Source organism: Hoplias malabaricus, chromosome 14 (assembly GCF_029633855.1).
Source record: "Hoplias malabaricus isolate fHopMal1 chromosome 14, fHopMal1.hap1, whole genome shotgun sequence".
Taxonomy (NCBI): Eukaryota; Metazoa; Chordata; class Actinopteri; order Characiformes; family Erythrinidae; genus Hoplias; species Hoplias malabaricus.
In genome coordinates this window covers 40,571,607-40,597,789 of record NC_089813.1, presented here as the reverse complement: position 1 = coordinate 40,597,789, position 26,183 = coordinate 40,571,607, and the positions used below count along the sequence as shown (strand labels likewise).

The following is a 26,183-nucleotide window of genomic DNA, read 5'->3' as shown; positions in this document are numbered from 1 at the left end:
CACAAAAACTACAAACACCGCAAACACAAACACACACACAAACACAACCACCACAAAAACAAACACCACAAACACAACCAGAAACACACTAACACAAAACCCAAAAACACCGCAAACACAAACACACACACAAACACAACCAGCACACAAACACCACAAACACAACCACCACACAAACAAACACCACAAACACAACCACCACACACACAACAAACACAACCAACACACACTCAAACACTACACACAAACACAACCAGAAACACACTAACACAAAAACTACAAACACAACCAGAAACACACTAACACAAAAACTACAAACACAACCACACACAAACACAACCAGCACACAAACAACCACCACAAAAACAAACACCACAAACACAACCAGAAACAAACTAACACAAAACAACAAACACCGCAAACATAACCACACACACAAACATAACCAGCACACAAACACAACCACCACACAAACATGACCACAAACAAACACCACAAACAGAAGCCGGAAACACACACACAATCATCACCACCACAGCATGCTTTATAACAGATAATAACAGACCACCACACAGAACAGGAGCTGACTGCCAGACCGTGATCATGTGGTTTTCAGTAAAGAGTCCATTTGGTGAAAAAGGACTGAGCAAACAAAGCAACTTCCAAACCAACAAACATTTGAGTAATAATTCACCAATATGAAGATCCACACACACACACACACACAGGGTGTAAACATTTTAGCAGAACAGTGAAGCAGCTGCTGGGTGGGTGCACTTTCTCTTTTGTTTTTTTTTTCTGAAATCTCACTTCTCCACTTTTCAGATCCACACTCGGACTCTTCTCCAGGAGCAATATTTGAGCTCAGGTGAGACAGCGCTGTGTTTCACATATGCAAATTAGGCCTGACTATCTGAAAATATTAATGAGTCCTAATTTGCCACTGTTTATTTTGAACTGTTATTTTACTGAATTTCTGTGCAGCTCTGTGATGCTGGCTCTACTCCCTAATGTTAGCATAGGACTGCGCTAAAGTAAAAACACACAGCTTTAATCTGTGCATGTTTGGTAGAGACTCTCTCGAGGTGAGACAGGTTTGTTTGCCTTAATTTCATACGCAGAGGCAATTTTAAATTTTACAGCTTTACAGAATTCATATTCAAAGCAGGTCCTAAGACTTAAAAATAATATAAAACCAGAAACCTCCCAGAGAGGGGACGAATCTGAAGATAAACAATTGTACCAGTCTTCTCCCCGAGGAAGACCACCCGGTGGATCTACAGAGTAAACAAAACCTCTGAGGAACTTGTCTAGCTTTGGGATAACAGTGTTAGCTTAGCATTTAGCCTCAGGGTGCAGTGATAATCCTTAAGAGAGACAGACCTTTCTCAGCACTGTTGGATTAAGAGTTAAAGAAATTAATAAAAACAAAAATTAATTAAAGTAAATTTGTTTAAAGTAAGTGTGTTTATAATTTATTTAAAATGTTTCAAGTATTTAGTGATAAATTACATGTTAAAAATATATAAAAAGGAAAAGATCAAAACAAAACATTTAAGATTATTAAGAAATTTGATATTTTCAAAACATATAAATTAATTAAAAATAAGGGATTTTAAAAGTAAACTGCAGCACACACTGTTGTAACATGATTTAATTATTTTCATTCAAAACAGTCTACACACTAGCATTAGCATTAACTACGTAACTAGAATGCAGTCAGTGCCAGCACTGCGTCCAACCTTCAGCCCCCAGTGTGGGGTTAGTGTTAGGGTGAGGGTGAGGGAAAGGGTTGTGTTTAGAAAAGTAGAAGGTAAAGTCTCCACAAATGCTCAGAAGTCTATTCAATGGCCTTAGAATGCATTAAAACAAAGCAGTGCGTGTGTGTATTGATTTATTCCTCTTTCTGTGTGTAATTAAAGAGTGAGTTGCGACACCATGTTGCGCAGTCTGCTCCTGCTGCAGTTTTTTTGGGGGGTGAGTCAACAACCACACACACACACACACACACACACACACTTCTCCATTAGAGACACAATGTAAAGTCTAAAGATCTATCAGCCCCCCCCACACACACATTAGATGATAATTTGAGATATTTCTGATATATTTATTTTATTTTAAGGTTTTATTCCAGTATCTGCAGTGTTTCCTAAATCAGTTAAAATACATCCTTCATTAAAAGAGAGCATCTTGAATTTCTCATTCTAAGAATATTATAAGATCATCCGCCTGTTTTTGGACAGTTTTCCTGGTTTTAGAAATGATTTTATGCAGAAAACTTGTTGCAGACCTTTTCTTGCTTCAATAAAAACAATATCCAATAACACAATGCCCTGATCTAAATGCTGTAATGTCCAGTTCTCCTCAGCGGTTTTGGACATCTCGGTTCCTGTGGGTTCCAATTTCTCACTGACCTGTCTGGACGACCCTGATATCGACCTGCTCTTCCCTACCTTCACCTGGACCTTCACACCTGAGCAGGGGGTCGGAGAAAAGTCCCAGTCTGAGGTCCAGCTGAAGTGGACCGAAGCTCAGCTGGGGTTTAGTCCGATCCAACAGAACCACGCCGGACTGTACACCTGCGTGACCAAGGGTCACGGCTCTGAGGGGCTCCTGAAGATCAAGAGGAGGTTTAAGATCTTAGTCATTAAAGGTATTTCATTAACATTAATCAGCTTAAAAAACACAGACCTTTTCGCTTCCAGTTAAAAATATGAATTATGTACCACCCTGTGTTCATTTCCGAGGAGATAAGTTTGAGCGAGGAGAAACACATCTGTAATTCATGCTGGGGACATGCCCCTTACTTGACATCTTCATACACACCGCCTTAAACCTCTCCTGACCTCATTTCCTGTCATTTAAACCCAGTGTCACTGTTTTCTCTTTATGTCTCTTAGATGTGTTTATATCCTGTTAATTTTTAATATTGCTAGTTAAATATATTTAATTTTGTAAGTTTATAATGAATTAATTACTATTTATTCATTCATACGGTGGCAGTAAAAATCTCTCTCATCTCTCAGAAACACAGGATAAAACGAGTCGTTCTGATTCTGCTCCGCTTCTGACGTCAAGTGCAGAGACTTTAGAATGGCCCCGCCCCCTTGTCTGAGTCTGTCCAATCACAGCGAGGTTAAACTCAGCAAAACAGACACAATGAGCGCGGAGAAATAAGAGCACTGAGTAAAAACGGAGAAGAAAGAGAACAGAGTGAAAACGGCTAAAAACCAGAGCTTCTGCTCCTCGCTCCTCACTGCTGTGCGCTCGGGGTCGGGGCGAACAGCGAGCGGCTCATTATCATTTAAAGGAACAGGTGCTGAAAGCGGGCGTTCTGAACAGGGGCTGTTTACACAGGGGGAGAACACTGCTGTGGGGCTCGTGGGGTTTGGACCAAAGCAGGTCACAGACGTTTCACTAAGAAACAGAACTGTGTTCCACTGTGGAGACGAGGAGAGTGTGGCACCTTTAATGTCTGTGGGTCACTGAAAGTAACCATCTCTTGCTCTGTCTGTTTTCAGAGCTGCCCATTCTATATAAGTGGTGGATGGTGTTGGCCTCGGAGGGGGATACTGTGAGGCTGCCGTGTCGTCCTTTCTTCAAGTCCCTCACCAACAACAGCTCCTCAAATGCACGCTGGTTCAGAGAATTGAAAGTCAGCACCGAGCTGCAGCCTGGGGGACTAAACCTCACTGCTGCAGAACTGAAGGACCCCAACTCACTGGCCCGGCGGATCTCCTGGGTCGGTGACCCCCAGGACGGTGATTGGGCAATTGAAATCTCTGACGTGAAGCCACAGGATGTGGATTTGTACCGCTGTGACGTCACGGTGGACAAGGAGAAGCAGTCGTGGACAGTGGAACTGATCGTAGAGCGTGAGTCAATCATCCTCCATTCTTTTCTTCTCTCTTCTATGTGTTTCAAAGGCACTTCCAAGCAATAGTGTCCCCCCAAGGACTGCCTTCAGAACCCATGAAAAATTATCTTAACGAGTGTTATACGAATTCCAGCAGTGTCCAGTATCACCCATTATCTAGATTCACTTCACACAAAGATAGTGGAACTCAACACTAACTGTCTTCATCCTGTGGCAGGAACACTGGTCAAAGCAAGCAGACTTGAAAACATTGTTAAGCTGTTGCTATGCTGTGGTTACGGTATTGCAGATTAGCAGGCCGTTGCTAATTATCCAATATGCGGCTAGGCTGCTGTGGTGGTGTCCAGTGTGTTGCTAGGTTGTTGCTATGGTATCCAAGGTGTTGCTAAGCCATTACTGTGGTATTCTAGGTGTTGCTAAGCTGTTTCTGTGGTATCCCAGGTGTTGCTAGGCTGTTTATACTGTATCCCAGGTGTTGCTAGGCTGTTTATACTGTATCCCAGGTGTTGCTAGGCTGTTGCTGTGTTATCCCAGGTGTTGCTAGGCTGTTGCTACTGTATCCCAGGTGTTGCTAGGCTGTTGCTGTGTTATCCCAGGTGTTGCGCTGCTGTTGCTGTGGTATCCCAAGTGTGGCTAGGCTGGTGGCCTTGTATGCCAGATGGAAAGCAAGTCTGTTGTTATGGTATTCCAGGTGTTGTTAGGTTGTTGCTATATTAATCCAGGTGTTGCAAGGTTGTTCTGACATCACACATGTCGCTAAGTTGTTGCTATGCTATTGCAGGTCTTGTTAGGTTGTTGCTAACTTATCCAAGGTGTTGCCAGGCTTTTGTTGAGGTATCCCAGTTATTTCTAGTTTGTTATTATGATAAGGTATGTCAGATGTTAATAGCTGGTGTTGTTTTTTCCAGGTGTTTCAGGCAGTTGGTATCGCCGGTGATGCTAGGCTGTCGATATCATATCTCACATGTTGCTAGGCTGTTGCTATAGTACCAGAATTCCTGATAAAGGAGAACAAACCCTCTGTTTTTCTTTGCCTTTTCTGCTTTAAATCAACGTATTCCCCACAAATCTTTGTTTATCTTCTGTGAAAACGGACTATGATTATATAATGACTATTTTTTTTCCTGCTATATTTAAGAATATATAATAAATTAGTCTATTTTCTGTATCCGTTTTGACCAGATTTCACAGAGGCTTCTACAAAGTAAACCATTATTTCTGTTTAAATTCACTATAGTCCTGTTTTGCTGAATCTTACGTTAAAAACAAGAATCCTTGATTTTCACGCACTCCACTCTCTCTTTTTGTTATGCAGCTGCCCCGCCCCCTCGCTGTCTGAACCAGTCAGGGCCCTGGGAGGCGTGTCCTGATCCAGACAACAGGTCGTGGAAAGCCATCCTCAGTGAATCTATAACAGCCTTTTCTGCTCAGCTTTACAACAAACTGAGGAAATCACAACCTTCCAAAAACCTGCTCATCTCCCCCATCGGCATCGCAGGGCTGCTGTCTCACCTGCTGCTCGGTAAGAACCACACCTGAGCACACCTGAGAACATGGAGACACTCAATCACAACACCTGAGTCTGTCTCTTTCTCTCGCTGTCTGTCTGTCTCTCCCTTTCTCTGTCCCTCTCTCTCTCTCTCTGTCTCCTTCCCTCTCTGTCTCGCTGACTCTCTCTCTCTCTCTCTCTCTCTCTCTCTCTCTCTCTCTCTCTCTCTCTCTCTCTCCCAGGAGCCCGTAAAGAAACGAGGGCGGAGCTGGAGAGAGCTATGTCTCTCCCCACAGATTTCTCCTGTATTCACTCAGAGATGAAGGAGATGAGGGAGGAGATGCAGAACATCATATCGATCGCCAGTCAGATGTTCTACAACCCGGGTACACACCTACACTAACTGTGCACTGCTGTGAGTGTAAGAGTGACTGGGTCAGTGTGTGAGTGACTGGGTGTGTGTGTGTGTGAGTGACTGGGTGAGTGTGTGAGTGTCTGGGTGAGTGTGTGAGTGTCTGGGTGAGTGTGTGAGTGTCTGGGTTAGTGTGTGTGTGAGTGACTGGGTGAGTGTGTGAGTGACTGGGTGAGTGTGTGTGTGAGTGAGTGTCTGGCTGAGTGTATGAGTGACTGGGTGAGTGTCTGGGTGAGTGTGTGAGTGACTGGGTGAGTGTGTGAGTGTCTGGGTGAGTGTGTAAGTGTCTGGGTTAGTGTGTGTGTGAGTGACTGGGTGAGTGTGTGATTGTCTGGGTGAGTGTATGAGTGACTGGGTGAGTGTCTGGGTGAGTGTGTGAGTGACTGGGTGTGTGTGTGTGTGAGTGACTGGGTGAGTGTGTGAGTGTCTGGGTGAGTGTGTGAGTGTCTGGGTTAGTGTGTGTGTGAGTGACTGGGTGAGTGTGTGTGTGTGAGTGACTGGGTGAGTGTGTGTGTGTGAGTGACTGGGTGAGTGTGTGATTGACTGGCTGAGTGTGTGAGTGACTGGGTGAGTGTGTGAATGACTGGGTGAGTGACGGGCTGAGTGTGTGAGTGACTGGGTGAGTGTGTGAATGACTGGGTGAGTGACGGGATGAGTGTGTGAATGACTGGGTGAGTGTGTGAGTGACTGGGTAAGTGTAATTGACTGGCTGAGTGTGTGTGAGTGACTGGCTGAGTGTGTGAGTGACTGGGTGAGTGTGTGAATGACTGGGTGAGTGTCTGGCTGAGTGTGTGAGTGTCTGGCTGAGTGTGTGAGTGACTGGCTGAGTGTGTGATTGACTGGCTGAGTGTGTGAATGACTGGGTGAGTGTGTGAATGACTGGGTAAGTGTAATTGACTGGCTGAGTGTGTGTGAATGACTGGGTGAGTGTCTGGCTGAGTGTGTGATTGACTGGGTGAGTGTGTGAGTGACTGGCTGAGTGTGTGAGTGACTGGCTGAGTGTGTGATTGACTGGCTGAGTGTGTGATTGACTGGGTGAGTGTGTGAGTGACTGGCTGAGTGTGTGAGTGACTGGGTGAGTGTGTGAGTGACTCAGTGAGTGTGTGAGTGACTGGCTGAGTGTGTGAGTGACTGGCTGAGTGTGTGATTGACTGGCTGAGTGTGTGAGTGACTGGCTGAGTGTGTGAGTGACTGGGTGAGTGTGTGAATGACTTGGTGAGTGTGTGAGTGACTCGGTGAGTGTGTGAGTGACTGGCTGAGTGTGTGAGTGACTGGCTGAGTGTGTGAATGACTGGGTGTGTGTGTGAGTGACTGGCTGAGTGTGTAATCCCTCTTTACCCTGGTGTGTAGCATCTGATGTTCTTCCTCTTCTCTCCAGAGTTCACCCTCAGGGAAGCTTTCGTCAACCAATCACTGGAGTTCTACGACACTGTCCCAGAGAGACTGACCAATAGCAGCGGGGAGAACGTGCAAATGATAAACCAATGGGTGTCGGCTAAGACGCAGAAAAGAATAAATCAGCTGGTGGATTCTGTGGACCCTTCCACGCAGTTTATTCTGTTAAACGCTGTCTACTTCATCGGTCAGAGGCTTTTAATTTCATTTAGCAATTTACTTTATTCTAAAGGCTTTTTATATTAAAAGAGAATCAGAGGGTGGTGCGACGGGGGTCTCGCTCTCTCTCGCTCGGCTCTAGGGCCTCGGGGGCCTGAGTTTGAGCCTCGCCTTACAACCAAACACCCCAAATTATTTAGACAGTGGGAGAACTTTCTTACTTTTACCCCTACCCCTGGTTTACAGCTAAGTACAGAGACTTCTGCTGCTCCTCGTGCTGTTTTCTGGTTGTTCTGAGGTAAAGGGCCATCACCCACTGAAGCTACATTAAAGGGAACATCTGCAATTGTGGGAGACGGCAGTTCTTTCTGGTTTTCAGTCTTTTAATGTGGAGCGGTGTGTGAGAGTAAGAAGTGACTGTATCTTTTAAGGTGGAGCGGTGAGTGTGAGTAAGAAGTGACTGTATCTTTTAAGGTGGAGCGGTGAGTGTGAGTAAGAAGTGACTGTATCTTTTAATGTGGAGCGGTGAGTGTGAGTAAGAAGTGACTGTATCTTTTAAGGTGGAGCTGTGTGTGTGAGTAAGAAGCGACTGTATCTTTTAAGGTGGAGCGGTGAGTGTGAGTAAGAAGCGACTGCATCTTTTAATGTGGAGCGGTGAGTGTGAGTAAGAAGCGACTGCATCTTTTAATGTGGAGCGGTGTGTGTGAGTAAGAAGTGACTGTATCTTTTAATGTGGAGCCGTGTGTGTGAGTAAGAAGCGGCTGTATCTTTTAAGGTGGAGCGGTGTGTGTGAGTAAGAAGTGACTGTATCTTTTAAGGTGGAGCGGTGTGTGTGTGAGTGAGAAGCGACTGTATATTTTAAGGTGGAGCCGTGTGTGTGAGTAAGAAGCGACTGTATCTTTTAAGGTGGAGCGGTGTGTGTGTGAGTAAGAAGTGACTGTATCTTTTAAGGTGGAGCGGTGAGTGTGAGTAAGAAGTGACTGTATCTTTTAAGGTGGAGCTGTGTGTGTGAGTAAGAAGCGACTGTATCTTTTAAGGTGGAGCGGTGAGTGTGAGTAAGAAGCGACTGCATCTTTTAATGTGGAGCGGTGAGTGTGAGTAAGAAGCGACTGCATCTTTTAATGTGGAGCGGTGTGTGTGAGTAAGAAGTGACTGTATCTTTTAAGGTGGAGCCGTGTGTGTGAGTAAGAAGCGACTGTATCTTTTAAGGTGGAGCGGTGAGTGTGAGTAAGAAGCGACTGCATCTTTTAATGTGGAGCGGTGTGTGTGAGTAAGAAGTGACTGTATCTTTTAATGTGGAGCCGTGTGTGTGAGTAAGAAGCGGCTGTATCTTTTAAGGTGGAGCGGTGTGTGTGAGTAAGAAGTGACTGTATCTTTTAAGGTGGAGCGGTGTGTGTGTGAGTGAGAAGCGACTGTATATTTTAAGGTGGAGCCGTGTGTGTGAGTAAGAAGCGACTGTATCTTTTAAGGTGGAGCGGCGTGTGTGTGAGTAAGAAGTGACTGTATCTTTTAAGGTGGAGCGGTGAGTGTGAGTAAGAAGTGACTGTATCTTTTAAGGTGGAGCTGTGTGTGTGAGTAAGAAGCGACTGTATCTTTTAAGGTGGAGCGGTGAGTGTGAGTAAGAAGCGACTGCATCTTTTAATGTGGAGCGGTGAGTGTGAGTAAGAAGCGACTGCATCTTTTAATGTGGAGCGGTGTGTGTGAGTAAGAAGTGACTGTATCTTTTAAGGTGGAGCCGTGTGTGTGAGTAAGAAGCGGCTGTATCTTTTAATGTGGAGCGGTGTGTGTGAGTAAGAATCGACTGTATCTTTTAAGGTGGAGCGGTGTGTGTGAGTAAGAAGTGACTGTATCTTTTAAGGTGGAGCGGTGTGTGTGTGAGTGAGAAGCGACTGTATCTTTTAAGGTGGAGCCGTGTGTGTGAGTAAGAAGCGACTGTATCTTTTAAGGTGGAGCGGTGTGTGTGTGAGTAAGAAGTGACTGTATCTTTTAAGGTGGAGCGGTGAGTGTGAGTAAGAAGTGACTGTATCTTTTAAGGTGGAGCTGTGTGTGTGAGTAAGAAGCGACTGTATCTTTTAAGGTGGAGCGGTGAGTGTGAGTAAGAAGCGACTGCATCTTTTAATGTGGAGCGGTGAGTGTGAGTAAGAAGCGACTGCATCTTTTAATGTGGAGCGGTGTGTGTGAGTAAGAAGTGACTGTATCGTTTAAGGTGGAGCCGTGTGTGTGAGTAAGAAGCGGCTGTATCTTTTAATGTGGAGCGGTGTGTGTGAGTAAGAATCGACTGTATCTTTTAAGGTGGAGCGGTGTGTGTGAGTAAGAAGTGACTGTATCTTTTAATGTGGAGCGGTGTGTGTGAGTAAGAAGTGACTGTATCTTGTTGGTGTCTGAAGTGTAAATTGTCTGTAAGTGTTTATTCATTGTTTAAATTCCCACAGAAACTCATGTGTAACTAGAACTGTGTAGTTTTGTAGCACTGTCGCTAATGCGGTTAGCCGACATTTCCACCTTAAATGATCTGAAACAGCAAAAATAAGTCAGTGTTACCCCCCTATGGAGTAGGAGCGTTTGGAGTCTCTCCGTTGTCTAAAAACCTCCAGATGGCGTTTCTCTGCCGTGAGCAGAGAGAGAGAAAGCCTAGCACCGGACCCAGACACTTTGTTTTTTTACCCATTTACAGACACTGGGGCTTCGTAAACATATTAGAGCGGTTTCCAGAGCAAACCGACTGCAGAGCAGCACATGGAGAGGAGACACACTCAGAGCTTTATACACAGGGTTTTTTCATGAACAATTGTGAACCTTTAAACTAAAATAATACTCACATGATCTTAGCTTTTAAAGCAGAAAATACTGATATTTCTGTATTTCTTTGGTTGCTGCACAACATTAGTGCTGCTTATTAATATGTGTGTGTGTGTGTGTGTGTGTGTGTTCTGCAGGTAAATGGCAGAACTCTTTTGAGGAGAAAAGTGGAAATGGAGAGTTTATGACTCTTTCTGGAAAAATGCTGTCTGTTCCCATTCTCTCCAGCTCCAAATACGACCTCGCCACAACATACATCAGCGAACTAAAAGCTCAGGTACACACACACACACACACACACACACACACACACACAGAGAGAGAGAGAGAGAGAGAGAGAATACTTAGTCTAAACCTCGATCTCCTGTGAGCTGTATAGAGTAGTACAGTGATAAACACGATGCTGCCCTCTGCTGGTGAAAACCCACTCACTGCACTTTAAACGGAGGGAATCTAGAATAAAAGCCCTCTTTATAATAAAAGACCTCTTCCGTTTTCTGCAGGTGGGAAAGTTCCCCCTCACAGGGAAGAGCAGCCTGTACATCCTGGTCCCTAACGTCGTGACCGAGAGCGCCCTCTCTGAGCTGGAGGACAGGCTGACCGATGTGAACATCCAAGCCATGGTGAAGGAGCTGGACTCTCTCCCTCCCACCACCAGCGAGGTCACTCTCCCCAAAACCAAACTGTCCATCACCACCGACCTGAACGCCCTGCTCCAGAAGATGGGTGAGACCTTCTCCTCCGTCTGCTGAACTTTTCTGTCTGCACTCTCTCCACCCCTCCATCTGCACTCTAACCTCTCCCCCAACTCCACCTCTCCCCACTCTCTCTCCTCCTCTTTCACTCCGCCTCTCTCCCCCTCTCAATCACACCCCTCTCTCTCCACCCTTTATCCACCTCTCCCCACTCTCTCTCCTCCTCTCTAACTCCACCTCTCTCTCCTCTTTCACTCCGCCTCTCTCCCCCTCTCAACCACACCCCTCTCTCTCCACCCTTTATCCACCTCTCCCCACTCTCTCTCCTCCTCTCTAACTCCACCTCTCCCCACTCTCTCTCTCCTCTTTCACTCCGCCTCTCTCCCCCTCTCAATCACACCCCTCTCTCTCCACCCTTTATCCACCTCTCCCCACTCTCTCTCCTCCTAACTCCACCTCTCCCCACTCTCTCTCTCCTCTTTCACTCCGCCTCTCTCCCCCTCTCAACCACACCCCTCTCTCTCCTCCTCTCTAACTCCACCTCTCCCCACTCTCTCTCCTCCTCTCTAACTCCACCTCTCCCCACTCTCTCTCTCCTCCTCTCTAACTCCACCTCTCCCCACTCTCTCTCTCCTCCTCTCTAACTCCACCTCTCCCCACACTCTCTCTCCTCCTCTCTAACTCCACCTCTCCCCACTCTCTCTCCTCCTTTTTCACTCTGCCTCTCTCCCCCTCTCAATCACACCCCTCCCTCTCGCCCTAACTCTCCTCCCCCTCCCCCTAGGTGTGAAGGGTGTGTTGGGGTCTCCGAACCTGTGTGGGATGTTTGAGGGCGACCAGGAGGTGGAGCTGACAGATGCCCGTCACCGTGTGTATCTCTCTCTGGGCGAGCAAGGTGTGGAAGCAGCAGCTGCGAGCAGCGTGACCTTATCTCGCTCCTATAACTCCTTCAATGCCATGCAGCCCTTCGTGTTCATCCTCTGGAGCGAACAGACGTCCTGCCCCCTCTTCATCGGCAGGGTCCTCCATCCATCCTCGAAGCAGTGAAGGAGAGAGGGAGCGAGGGAGGAGGGGTGTAGACCCTGATGCTGAATGAAGAGAGTGAATCTTGATCATGTGACACAAACAAACACAGAGCCACAATAAACTTCCTACACCACTACTCTGCGTCTGAGTTTTCTTTTCCTCTTCTCTGTTTTCTCCACCTTTCTCCCTCTTTCCCTACATCTTTCCTTCTCACTCTCTTTTCCTACTTTACTGTCTCACTCTCCCTCACTGACTCAGGTCTGTCCATCATACCAATGAGAGGATGAGAGAGAGATAGAGAGAGAGAGAGAGAGAGAGAGAGAGAGAGGAAGGAAAGAGAGCAAGAGGGAAACAGAGAGAGGAGGGAGAGAGAGGAGAGAGAGAAGGGGATAGAGAGAGAGGCAGAGAGAGAGAGGATGGAGAGAGACAGAGAGAGGAGAGAGAGAGAGAGGGAGGAGAGAATGGAAAGGTTCCTCATCATCTCAGAGGTCCCACACATCTCCAGAAAGACTCTGAGACACGGCAGGCTTTGATTTACCGACTTTATTTCATTGGTTTATTTTGAGACGCAGTTACAGAGACTGACCACACGATGGCGGCCACACAACACGTTTCACAAAGACAGCGAGGAACACGAGGAAGAGTCGGGTTTATCCTCAGACAGGAGCCTAATCCGTTCATTCAGTCACCCATCCATCAGTGAATCAGTCTCATAAAAACAACAAATAAACAACAGTAAACAACACCATCCCAGTCTTCTCTGTGCAAGTAAACAATAAACAAACCTCACAGCAGGGATCAACAGAGACAGTATTAATGACATGCAGCAGTTTATAGTCCTCACATAACACTACAGGGAAGGGGTGGGGTGCGGGGTCCACACACGGCGGAGGACCTGCCGCTTAAAGGGAGGCTCCACAGATCTCTCTCCAGTGAATGGTGAATGGAACCAGATGTCTCCACACCTCTAACACACACAGTGTTTTGTTCCCTCTCCGTCTAAAGAGCCTGGGGTTCAGGCCGATCAGAAAGGGTTAATACATACTCACTCAGTCACACACATAATTATTCACCCAGTCACTCTCTCACACACACACACACACAAATATTCACCCAGTCACTCATACACACACACGAACATTCACTCAGTCACTCTCACACACACACACACACAAATATTCACCCAGTCACTCATACACACACACACACACACGGACATTCACCCAGTCACTCACTCACACACACGAACATTCACCCAGTCACTCTCTCTCACACACACACAAATATTCACCCAGTCACTCTCACACACACACACAAATATTCACCCAGTCACTCACACACACACAAACATTCACCCAGTCACTCTCTCACACACACACAAACATTCACCCAGTCACTCATACACACACACGAACATTCACTCAGTCACTCTCACACACACACACACACACACACACACAAATATTCACCCAGTCACTCATACACACACACACACACACGAACATTCACCCAGTCACTCACTCACACACACGAACATTCACCCAGTCACTCTCTCTCACACACACACACAAATATTCACCCAGTCACTCTCACACACACACACAAATATTCACCCAGTCACTCACACACACACAAACATTCACCCAGTCACTCTCTCACACACACACAAACATTCACCCAGTCACTCACACACACACACACACAAATATTCACCCAGTCACTCATACACACACACACACAAACATTCACCCACTCACTCTCACACGCACGAACATTCACCCAGTCACTCAAACACACACACTAACATTCACCCAGTCACTCAGACACACACACACACACACACACACAAATATTCACCCAGTCACTCACACACACACAAACATTCACCCAGTCACTCACTCACACACACGAACATTCACCCAGTCACTCTGACACACACACACACACACAAATATTCACCCAGTCACTCACACACACACACACACGAACATTCACCCAGTCACTCACTCACACACACGAACATTCACCCAGTCACACACACACATATTCACCCAGTCACTCAAACACACACGGACATTCACCCAGTCACTCACACACACACACACACACAAATTTTCACCCAGTCACTCATACACACACACACACACACACAAACATTCACCCACTCACTCTCACACACAGGAACATTCACCCAGTCACTCACACACACACACACACAAATATTCACCCAGTCACTCATACACACACACACACAAACATTCACCCACTCACTCTCACACGCACGAACATTCACCCAGTCACTCAAACACACACACTAACATTCACCCAGTCACTCAGACACACACACACACACACACACACACAAATATTCACCCAGTCACTCACACACACACACACACACACACAAACATTCACCCAGTCACTCACACACACACACACACGAACATTCACCCAGTCACTCACTCTCACACACGAACATTCACCCAGTCACTCTGACACACACACACACACACACACAAATATTCACCCAGTCACTCACACACACACACACACGAACATTCACCCAGTCACTCACTCACACACACGAACATTCACCCAGTCACACACACACATATTCACCCAGTCACTCAAACACACACGGACATTCACCCAGTCACTCACACACACACACACACAAATTTTCACCCAGTCACTCATACACACACACACACACACACACACAAACATCCACCCACTCACTCTCACACGCACGAACATTCACCCAGTCACTCACACACATACACATTCACCCAGTCACTCATACACACACACAAACATTCCCCCAGTCACTCATACACACACACACGCGAATATTCACCCAGTCACTCTCTCACACACACACAAACATTCACCCAGTCACTCATACACACACACGAACATTCACTCAGTCACTCTCACACACACACACACACACACACACACGAACATTCACCCAGTCACTCACTCACACACACGAACATTCACCCAGTCACTCTCTCTCACACACACACACAAATATTCACCCAGTCACTCTCACACACACACACAAATATTCACCCAGTCACTCACACACACACAAACATTCACCCAGTCACTCTCTCACACACACACAAACATTCACCCAGTCACTCACACACACACACACACAAATATTCACCCAGTCACTCATACACACACACACACAAACATTCACCCACTCACTCTCACACGCACGAACATTCACCCAGTCACTCAAACACACACACTAACATTCACCCAGTCACTCAGACACACACACACACACACACACACAAATATTCACCCAGTCACTCACACACACACAAACATTCACCCAGTCACTCACTCACACACACGAACATTCACCCAGTCACTCTGACACACACACACACACACAAATATTCACCCAGTCACTCACACACACACACACACGAACATTCACCCAGTCACTCACTCACACACACGAACATTCACCCAGTCACACACACACATATTCACCCAGTCACTCAAACACACACGGACATTCACCCAGTCACTCACACACACACACACACACAAATTTTCACCCAGTCACTCATACACACACACACACACACACACAAACATTCACCCACTCACTCTCACACACACAAACATTCACCCAGTCACTCACACACACACACACACAAATATTCACCCAGTCACTCATACACACACACACACAAACATTCACCCACTCACTCTCACACGCACGAACATTCACCCAGTCACTCAAACACACACACTAACATTCACCCAGTCACTCAGACACACACACACACACACACACACAAATATTCACCCAGTCACTCACACACACACACACACACACACAAACATTCACCCAGTCACTCACTCTCACACACGAACATTCACCCAGTCACTCTGACACACACACACACACACACACAAATATTCACCCAGTCACTCACACACACACACACACGAACATTCACCCAGTCACTCACTCACACACACGAACATTCACCCAGTCACACACACACATATTCACCCAGTCACTCAAACACACACGGACATTCACCCAGTCACTCACACACACACACACACAAATTTTCACCCAGTCACTCATACACACACACACACACACACACAAACATCCACCCACTCACTCTCACACGCACGAACATTCACCCAGTCACTCACACACATACACATTCACCCAGTCACTCATACACACACACAAACATTCCCCCAGTCACTCATACACACACACACGCGAATATTCACCCAGTCACTCAAACACACACACGTGAATATTCACCCAGTCACACATGAACATTCCCCCAGATACTCATACACACAGACACACACACTCACACTCACCCAGTCACCTGCGGACAGTTTCACACATTCACCCAGTCACTCACTCACACTGGTGGATGAAGCCATGCCCTGCCCCTTTTTTCTGTGTCTCGTTAATGAATGTAAATTGTTGTGAAGCTGTTTGAGCCCCTCTTTAAACAGGAGTCTGAAATAAACACAGAGTATGTTTCCAGCTGTGACAGGGCTGTGACCGGACGGTGATGAAAATGTAAAGGGTGTGTTTATGATCCTGGTTCTGAAGCGCCCTGGTTCCCTGGATCCGACCGAGCCACTGGTCATCGAGCCCTTCGTGAGTGTCGTGGGTGCGTCAGAGCACTAAAACGTGCAGCGTCCTGTGACCTGGATCAGGACACCCTGCGTTCTGGAGCTCTCCACTGCAGGGTACAGACTCCACTGGACTCTTCAGGTCTCTACTGGACCCTATTGGACTCTACTGGACTCTACTCTCTGTTTAGTCCCTGATTGGTTTCCACTCCCACAGCTCCCCTCTGAAATATATCAGGTGTCATCTCTAACCCCGTCTCTAAGGGCAACAATGGGCTTCAGAAACCACAACAACAGCAGCGGTAACGTTAAGCGGTGTTTACTCATGGTGTATTGTCGTGTTGCTGTTGTTGTTGTTTGGGACTGAACACAGCTCCGTCATCAGTTCAGACAGATCAGTAGAGTTTGTTCCTTCCTTGCTGCAGCATCCAGCTCTCGCTGGATTCTTTCGTCGGCCACCGATCCAAGGAGCGTTTGAACCTCTTCAAAAGACCACGGCGTCATTTTACGAGCTGCCGTCGTGAGTCGGATAAAAACAAACGTGATCTCTGCTGCAGCTGGAGATTTTACAGATGGAGAGTTGGTGCTGGTCGTCTGCGTTGCGTGGCGTAGAGTGACGACTCTCTCTGGACGATCAGCGCTCTGCAAGGTTTACATGCCACGGTTTAGTCCCTACTCGACTCGCTCTGAACCACGAGAGAACAGCCACTAAACAAGAACCTGCTTCCAGAACCAGGACCTGATTCACCTGGTGGAGGAGTGGGAAAGTCGAGTAGAGTCCAGTAGAGTAGAGTAGGGACCCTGCAGTGGAAAAGCTTCTCAAAACACCCCCAGAATACATGAGAAAGTGTGGTGTAAAGTCAGGTGTCTGCTCCGAGGAGGTCCAGCTTGCATAGTGACCAGTCTCACTGGACTCAGAGAGTAAATGTCCTTATATTTACAGACACACGGCTAAGGACCACAGAGCGGAACAATCACAGAGAAAATACGCATCTCCACTGGGTTCAGGTCAAAGTATTATCATGCAGACAGAGGAAAGGATCAAATCTTCCTCAGCCACTGACCAGAGGCTTTAGGGCTAAATATCCAAAGCTACAGGCCTCAGATATAATATCTTCAGCTTGGACCCCTTCACAGGAGCAGGAGGGGGTTTATTACCAGTTAAACCTCAGTGTCAGTCTGGGATAGAAGTCTTTAGAAACTTTAGAAGCCCTTGATTGGTGGTTGAGATCTTTAGAAGATGTTTGATTGGTGGTTGAGATCATTAGAAGCTGTTTGATTGCTGGTTGAGATCTTTAGAAGCTCTTTGATTGGTGGTTGAGATCTGTAGAAGCTGTTTGATTGGTGGTTGAGATCTTTAGAAGCTCTTTGATTGGTGGCTGAGATCTTCACAAGCTATTTGATTGGTTGTTGAGATCTTTAGAAGCTCTTTGATTGGTGGTTGAGATCTGTAGAAGCTGTTTGATTGGTGGTTGAGATCTTTAGAAGCTCTTTAATTGGTGGTTGAGATCTTTAGAAGCTCTTTGATTGGTGGCTGAGATCTTTACAAGCTATTTGATTGGTGGTTGAGATCTGTAGAAGCTCTTTGATTGGTGGTTGAGATCATTAGAAGCTATTTGATTGGTGGTTGAGATCTTTAGAAGCACTTTGATTGGTGGATGATATCCTCAGAAGTGTCCTTATTGGTGACTGAGCTCCTCAGAGTCTGTGTGACATGGTCAGAGTCTGTGTTTCTGAGCACTGCACCAGCAGGGGGCAGAGGAGAGCCTTAGTCACTGTGCTGTTTCTAATGAGGACAGATTCTGAAGTAGACTCCACTGACACAGTCAACAGAGACTGGACACACACGTATTACACAACAAGACCATTCACACACTTTCTCTCTCTCTCTCTCATACACACACACACACACACACACACACACACACACACACACACTGTCGTTAGTGATGATTGACAAACATACAGCTGTGCAAAGGTCAGGGACCACCCTTCAATCACTTTTCAGTCAAAACAGTAAAAATTCCCACCCTTCCGCTGTGAGATGAACAGCTCAGTGCTGTGGGTCTGAAAGGACGTGGAGCTGGAGAGAAGAAGCCCACAAAGAAGAACATGAAGAAAGAAGAAGCTGCTGGTGTTTCTTAAAATGAATGGCACTGGGATGAAGGTAAACACTGGACACTGATTACTCCTCAGCACTCGAGGTTTCTGTGTAATTTTATGTCAAATGTGTGCTTCTTGCTGATTTTCCAGACAATAAAAACACATTAAATATAACTCATATTAAATATAACTCATACAAACTATGTGTGGTCTCAGACATGTGCACGGAAATGTTGCCAAATTAAATCCATAAAAAATGATTCAATTTTGATTCTTGTCTCTGAGCAGCAGCTGGACGGAGGGTTTGTGGAGGAGTCACATACAAAAAAGACATTTCCATAGAAAATAGCACAGATGACACACACACACACACACACACACACACACACACAAAATCATTCACACACAGATACAAAAGTGTCAGACGATGAGGACATCGAGGACAGTTGTGTGTGCTTTGACCAACGCTGTGCAAATTTCTTCCAGCTGTAACAAACACCTTATTACACCTTATTACAAATTATTACACCTTATTCAAGCTTATTATATATTATTACATGTTAATAAACACATTATTACACTGTATCAAGGTTATTGCACCTGAAAGAGGCTGTCAACTCGACTCCATCTCTCTTTATGCCCGATGTTCTATTAACTTCTATTTTTATAACTCAAAAAACCAGGCTGGTCATTTTGATCTTATAATTGGTTCTACAGATACAGACTGTCCCCCTTTTCTTCAGCGCTCAGGACCCCCACAGAGCAGGTGTGATGTGGTGGTGGATCATTCTCAGCGCTGCAGTGACACTGACGTGGTGGTGGTGTGTTAGTGTGTGTTGTGCTGGTGCGAGTGGATCAGACACAGCAGTGCTGCTGGAGTTTTAAACCCCTCAGTGTCTGGACTGAGAACAGTCCACTGACCAAAGACATCCAGCCAACAGCGTCCTGTGTCACTGATGAAGGACTAGAGGATGACCCACACACACTGTGCAGCGACAGATGAGCTACTGTCTCTGATTTTACATCCACAAGGGTGACCAATCAGATTGGAGCGAGACGTTTGTGATGTAACACTGTTAGTATAAAGCTTTAAGAGTTGACGGCCCCTTTGATCATCACAGACTCGCCTCAGTCACAAACAGCTCAGTTTCATTCACCGCCAATGACTTTCACACATGCTTTCACACATATTACATCATCATTACATCATCATTACACCCTCATTCCTCACACACTACAGACAAATGACATAATAACGAGTGAAAACCTGTTCAATCCGTGATGAATGTGTAATATTCCTCATTTTGTGACTCAGTCCAGATGTTTCAGATGTTTACTCCAGATGTGGGCAACACCTATATCAGCCTTTACCCCACCTCCATCACCGTCCACTCATCTGCAGCTGCTTCCCCCTTCCTGTCCTAAAACGGGCTTAGTACAGAATCTCTATACTGTCCTGGCCACTAGGTGTCAGTGAAACATAGCGTCCTAATGATCCACAGCGGCCACAATTGACAGCATGTGACCTGACGCTGTTGTTGACCCACGCCTCCACGCTGACATTTGACGTCAAGGATACGCCCCCAGCTGCATTCAGCTTGGTCAGTAGCTGGTGTATGGCGTCATGCTCCCGGTGCCATGAAGACACTGCGTTAGGTTTGAGGGAATAGGGCTTTAGTCGTGCTGTCAGTTAATTAAAAAAAAAATGAATCATAAAACATGCTTTGATTAATCGTGACTAATCAGTAGCTTGGTTTCTTTCCAAAACATTTTTTTCTGCATAATAAAGAAATATCAGCAGAAAACATATAAAAAAGTTGTGTTTCCATCCACTGCACTTTTGCAAATAAACTCCAGAGGGCGTCGTCTCTGTGATCAGGAGCTGCATCGAAACGAGGGAGAGATCTGAATGGGTTTTAGCTTTGATTCAACCCATTTTATATCATTAAGCCTGATGTAATATTGATGTGTGGGATGTCTGTGTGGTGGCTGCGTGTGGTGCCTCTTCTGAACGTCTTTAGAGGACAGTAAATAAATGCTGTGTGTGGTCTCTGACTTATGCTCAGTGCTTTGTGTGTACAGTAATCTACACACACTCTAAAATTAGACCCCCGGGGGGCGCTGGTGTGAGAACAGAGGGGTCCTAAATCGTGGAAAGGAGAGGTGAGGAACTGGGGGGGGGGGAGGGGGAGGGGTCACGGGGTCAGTCCAGGGCTCTGGGGGGTGCTGTGCTGCGTGTGCAGTGGGTCTGAACCTGAGGCCTCATCATTTATTTGATAACACATTTCCATTGCTCTTTTTGCAAAGAGTCAAACCCTTCCACCACTTTTTTATATATTTTAATTGAAATCTTTAGAAGCTGTTTGATTGGTGGTTGAGATCTTTAGAAGCTGTTTGATTATTGGTTGAAATCTTTAGAAGCTGTTTGATTGGTGGTTGAAATCTTTAGAAGCTGTTTGATTGGTGGTTGAGATCTTTAGAAGCTGTTTGATTATTGGCTGAAATCTTTAGAAGCTGTTTGATTATTGGTTGAAATCTTTAGAAGCTGTTTGATTGGTGGTTGAGATCTTTAGAAGCTCTTTGATTGGTGGTTAAGATCTTTAAAAGCTGTTTGATTATTGGTTGAAATGTTTAGAAGCTGTTTGATTGGTGGTTGAGATCTTTAGAAGCTGTTTGATTATTGGTTGAAATCTTTAGAAGCTGTTTGATTATTAGTTGAAATCTTTAGAAGCTGTTTGATTATTAGTTGAAATCTTTAGAAGCTGTTTGATTGGTGGTTGAAATCTTTAGAAGCTCTTTTAGAATTGGAGTTACTTTATTGGCCACAGTGCAGAATTTGTTCTCCACATTTAACTCAGTCTGTGCAGTTAAACACACATTTACACACAGTAGTGAACACTAGGGGGCACTGAGCAGTGCCTGGAGCGGGGAGCAGTTGGGGGTTAGGTGCCTTGCTTAAGAGCACTTCAGTCATGACTAGTGTTGTCACGATACCAAAATTATGATTTCGATATGATACCTACCTAAATATCTCGATACCGATACTGAAACGATACCATTGCAAAAACCTAAAACATCAGGAAAAGTAATGCACTTTCTCTACAAGCTGGCATCTCAGAATCACTGGTTCTGTTTGTTAAGTGTGACGCCACACGTGAGGTTTTGCCACTTTTGGGTCAGATCGCGTCTTCGGCCCTGTGTTATACGTTCACAAGACGTGTTTACTGTTTGAATAAAGCTGAATGCCTCAATCAATTATGTGATCTGAGTTCAGGAGTTCAGAAAGAGGAATAAACTCAACATAGAAAAAACAAACGTGACTTTTCGCAGATTCACAGCTCATTCTGATCGTCTCCGGGAGCGGAGAAGCCACAGAAAGAGAGCTGTCTCCCTCTCACGGTCAGTCCCGGTGTTCTACCAAGTCGTACTACCAGCAATTCTCTCCTGTATGAAGTAATCCACCCTCAGCTGTGACAGTGTGTGTTTTATTTATTCGCAAAAACTCGGTGGATGGAAAACCCTCTACTTAAGTCCAAAGGTTTCAGTAGTGAATATTTAAATGTGAAATTAAAGGATAGATGTAAGATCAGCAGAAGGTAGGACTCTTTAAACTTTAAAGCCTCCTCCAGTTTAAATCCTGGTGGTGTTTAACCTTGTTATCATCGACTTTAAGTTTTCAAAATGATCTGCTGGTGCAGGTCCACACTTTCCCTCCATAAATTCATTTAAAACATTTGTAAAACATTATTATGAGGAATATTAGACCCAAGGGCTGGATTTAAAGGTACAATCTGTTGTTTTCTGCACAGCTTTTTCTTTTTCTAATTATTACAACACTGTGTTCCAATGAAACCTAGTGGCCAGGATGTGTCAGAGACTGTAAACATGGTCTCCCCAGTGAAGGAGACCCGCTCTGTGGAGAATAAACTGTTTATTCAGGGACGACAGAGCAGTGTGATTCCTCAACTTCTGTGACCTACACTTTATAGAAAACACCTTCATAAACACTGACCTCTAATTTCTGGTTATGAAAATGACTGACTGCACCTTTAATGAGCTTTCACTTGTGAAGATGTCATTTGTCCCAGTGCACTCTGGGTGACGGCTTTGTTTATTGCATCTTTTTATTATTAGTTCTCTTCAGTTATGTTATGTGTGTGTGTGTGTGTGTGTGTGTGTGTGTGTGTGTGTATGTGTGTGTGTGTGTGTGTCAGTCGCTGCTCGGCGCCCCCTGCTGTGTGAGTGTGTGCCAGTACTCCACTTTCTTCCCTTTGAACTTCAGACATTCGAACCAGTGCTTTAACCTCTCGCCTTTAGCATTTATCCCCAACTCCACTCCACCTGAGAGAGAGAGGGGGGGGGGTGAGAAAGAAAGAGAGAGAGAAAGAGAGAGAGAGGGGGAGAGTGAGAAAGAAAGAGAGAGAGAAAGAGAGAGACAGAAACAGAGAGAGAGGGGGGAGAGAGAGAGTTTATTATTTATATGTATGGGGTGTAGTTGTGTTTAGTAATATTAATTCATTCATTCATTCAGTGTCTGCACCGCGACCCTGAAATGGAAAAGCGGAACAGAAGATGATGATGATGATGACACAGGGAGAACACACCACACTCCTCACAGACAGTCACCCAGAGGAAACCCACGCAGACACAGGGAGAACACACCACACTCCTCACAGACAGTCACCCAGAGGAAACCCACACAGACACAGAGAGAACACACCACACTCCTCACAGACAGTCACCCAGAGGAAACCCACGCAGACACAGGGAGAACACACTACACTCCTCACAGACAGTCACCCGGAGGAAACCCACACAGACACAGGGAGAACACACCACACTCCTCACAGACAGTCACCCAGAGGAAACCCACGCAGACACAGGGAGAACACACCACACTCCTCACAGACAGTCACCCGGAGGAAACTCACACAGACACAGGGAGAACACACCACACTCCTCACAGACAGTCACCCGGAGGAAACCCACGCAGACACAGAGAGAACACACCACACTCCTCACAGACAGTCACCCAGAGGAAACCCACGCAGACACAGAGAACACACCACACTCCTCACAGACAGTCACCCGGAGGAAACCCACACAGACACAGGGAGAACACACCACACTCTTCACAGATGTTGTTTTAACGATGCAGTATGTCCTCACTGAGGGTGAAGGTGATGTCAGCAGAGAAACCTCTCTCTTTTTCTGTGTGTGTGTGTGTGTGTGTGTGTGTGTGGTCTACTGACCTCTCTTCCAGACACACACTAATCATTTGGACTTGACACATACACACCCACACACCTGGGAGAGACTAGTGTGTGTGTGTGTGTGTGTGTGTGTGTGTGTGTGTGTGATGGAGTGTAGAGGGAAGCTCTGAACGTGAGGTGCCTTTACAAACATTCAGACACACACACTCACACACACACACACACACTCAGATCGATACAACAGCACACGAGTCAAAACAAATGAGACACACACACACACACATAGCATCTCAGGAAGAAAGAAAGAAAGAAAGAGAGAGAGAGAGAGAGAGAGAGAGAGAGAGAGAGAGAAGTGGTTTATTGTTGTGTGTGAAACATGTCACTGAAGTCTCTCTCTGCCTTTCACCGTTTTTCATTTATCTGTCCATTAGTGCACTCCTCCCCTTCTCCCTCTCTCTCCACATTCGCCCCCCCTTTCTCTCTCTCTTTCCATTCACCTACCTCTCTCCATTCCCCCTCCCACTCTCTCTCTCTCCATTCCTCTGTCTCTCCCTCTCTCCCTCCCCCCTGTCTAAATTAGATGTGTTTTTGCGTCACTTCTGCTGCTGTTCACATGACCACACACACACACACACACACACACACACATTCTGCAGTGAGTGTCAAACCCAGATAAAGAACTCTGAATGTAATCTCTGCAGACAAGGAGTCACAGGATGCTCTGAAGTAGCGGCACATGAGCCATGGGGCTCCAGGCCCAATGCCAGAGCCAGGGTTTGTGAGGTTGGAATTCCAAAAAAAGAAAATAAAAGAAATGACACAGAAATGACAGGAAACATCCACATCCCACAGTGCTGTCCTTCCCAAGAAATTAAGCCCCTGGGAAAACAAATAAATATAAAACGGCTCCAGAAAAGTGGCGATGGAGGTGAAATCAGAGCAAATACTTTATAGAATGTTCTAGTTCCTCTGTTTAGAAGCAATCAGAGAGGGGGCGTGGTCACCACACAGAGAGGGAATGTGGTCACCACACAGAGAGGAGGTGTGGTCAACACTTGGAAAGGGGTGTGTTCACCATCAGAGATGGGTGTGGTCTGCACTCTGATAGAGGGCGTGGTCACCACTTTGGTCCGAACTTCTTGAGCAAATCCAACAGTTGAAAAACAACATTTCTCATTGCGAGATCTCACAGAGTTTAGGTCTCTCACCATCTCAGAGAAATCTCAGTCCATGTCGGACAAGGTTGGACATCACTGCTGAATGAGCCTGGCCTTCCAGCCCTCAGACAGCTCTGCAGGAGAAGCCCTCATCACACTGTGATTAATCCAGACACAAGAGCTCAGGAGGAGTTCCGAAAATCCACTGTCACTGAACACAGTCTGCCACAAATGACCACCCAGTCCTCAGACAGCCCAACACCAGGGAGACACAGTCTTCTTCAGGAAGTCCATGGTTGTTTCAGGGGGACGGTGCCAGGCCTCATCCTGCGTGTGCTCTGTGTGTCTCTTTAGACACACAGTGGGTGAGCGTGAGAGGTCTGCGTCCAGATCTGTCTCCTGTGGTCGTCATGAAGAGGAGAATCAGACGACGCTGACTCGTATCGAGAGAGAATAATTAATTGGAATGAAAGTGTCTGCCATATTTTGTTGTTTGGGCTGTGTGTGTGTGTGTGTGTGTGTGTGTGTGTGTGTGCTGTATTTAATCTCACCGATGAAGTCATTACTCATTCCCAGGTCGTAATCCCACACTGAAATCTCCAGGGTTTTCTTGGCGAGTTGGTCATGAGGAACCTCGTATATAAACTCCTGCACTCACACACACACACACACACACACACACACACACACACACACACACACACACACACACAGGTGAGGAGAAGCACACTGGCAGTAACCACTTGTTAACACAGTGTGGCTCAGCTAGCTGTGCTATGCTAACGGTCCTTACCTCGTTAAACTCTGGGTTTAGTGTTTTTTTCTTCACTGAAGTTTTATACTTTGATTTCTTCCCCATATCCGGCTGCAGGACTCTGAGGGGGTGGGGGGTAGAGGAGGCGGGAGGAGGGGGGTGGAGGAGTGGGGCAGTGGAGGGGTGAGGGTAGAGGGAGGGGAAAGGGGTTGGGTGGATAACAAACAAAGAAATTAAATGAAAACTAAACGTAACCCAGTGTAAAATAATGTTTTATTAAAGTGATGGCACTGTTCTGTCACAGCGTCTCCCCTCTGGAGTCTGGATGTGGACTCTTCCACCTGGGAATGGTTCAGTCCTCCTCAGGCTCCTCACACCTGTCAATCATTCACAGACTCACTGACCCTTCATTTACCCAGTTCTCACCCTCTTTTCCCCTCACTCTCACCCAGTTCTCTCG

General features: G+C 46.1%; 2 protein-coding genes across 2 annotated transcripts in view; one reads left to right on the top strand and one right to left on the bottom strand.

Annotated features, from left to right (window-relative positions):
- Positions 1-721: 721 nt before the first annotated feature.
- Positions 722-12,004, top strand: serping1 (serpin peptidase inhibitor, clade G (C1 inhibitor), member 1). The gene is made up of 10 exons (XM_066644603.1): positions 722-868; positions 1,923-1,977; positions 2,362-2,656; positions 3,525-3,878; positions 5,196-5,402; positions 5,612-5,755; positions 7,160-7,363; positions 10,272-10,411; positions 10,638-10,860; positions 11,614-12,004. Exons 2-10 carry the CDS (start codon positions 1,939-1,941, stop codon positions 11,874-11,876), a joined length of 1,869 nt encoding a protein of 622 aa, XP_066500700.1. The 5' UTR covers positions 722-868; positions 1,923-1,938; the 3' UTR covers positions 11,877-12,004.
- Positions 12,005-20,948: 8,944 nt separating this feature from the next.
- doc2g (double C2-like domains, gamma) overlaps positions 20,949-26,183 on the bottom strand; it is a 36,966-nt gene continuing 31,731 nt past the window's right edge. Inside the window, exons 8-10 of the mRNA XM_066644610.1 lie at positions 25,763-25,844; positions 25,521-25,617; positions 20,949-22,940 (exon numbers count right to left, since the gene is read on the bottom strand). Coding sequence (XP_066500707.1) covers positions 22,810-22,940; positions 25,521-25,617; positions 25,763-25,844 — 310 coding nt within the window. The 3' untranslated portion in view covers positions 20,949-22,809. The remainder of the gene's footprint in view (positions 22,941-25,520; positions 25,618-25,762; positions 25,845-26,183) is intronic.

What these genes read in the sequence shown, in the direction of transcription:
- serping1 (XM_066644603.1), top strand. Translation starts at nt 1,939, where the DNA reads ATGTTGCGCAGTCTGCTCCTGCTGCAGTTTTTTTGGGGG. An exon ending in GCTGTCTCACCTGCTGCTCG is followed by an intron (nt 5,403 to 5,611) that starts GTAAGAACCACA and finishes TCTCTCTCCCAG; the next exon opens with GAGCCCGTAAAGAAACGAGG. An exon ending in TCAGATGTTCTACAACCCGG is followed by an intron (nt 5,756 to 7,159) that starts GTACACACCTAC and finishes TCTTCTCTCCAG; the next exon opens with AGTTCACCCTCAGGGAAGCT.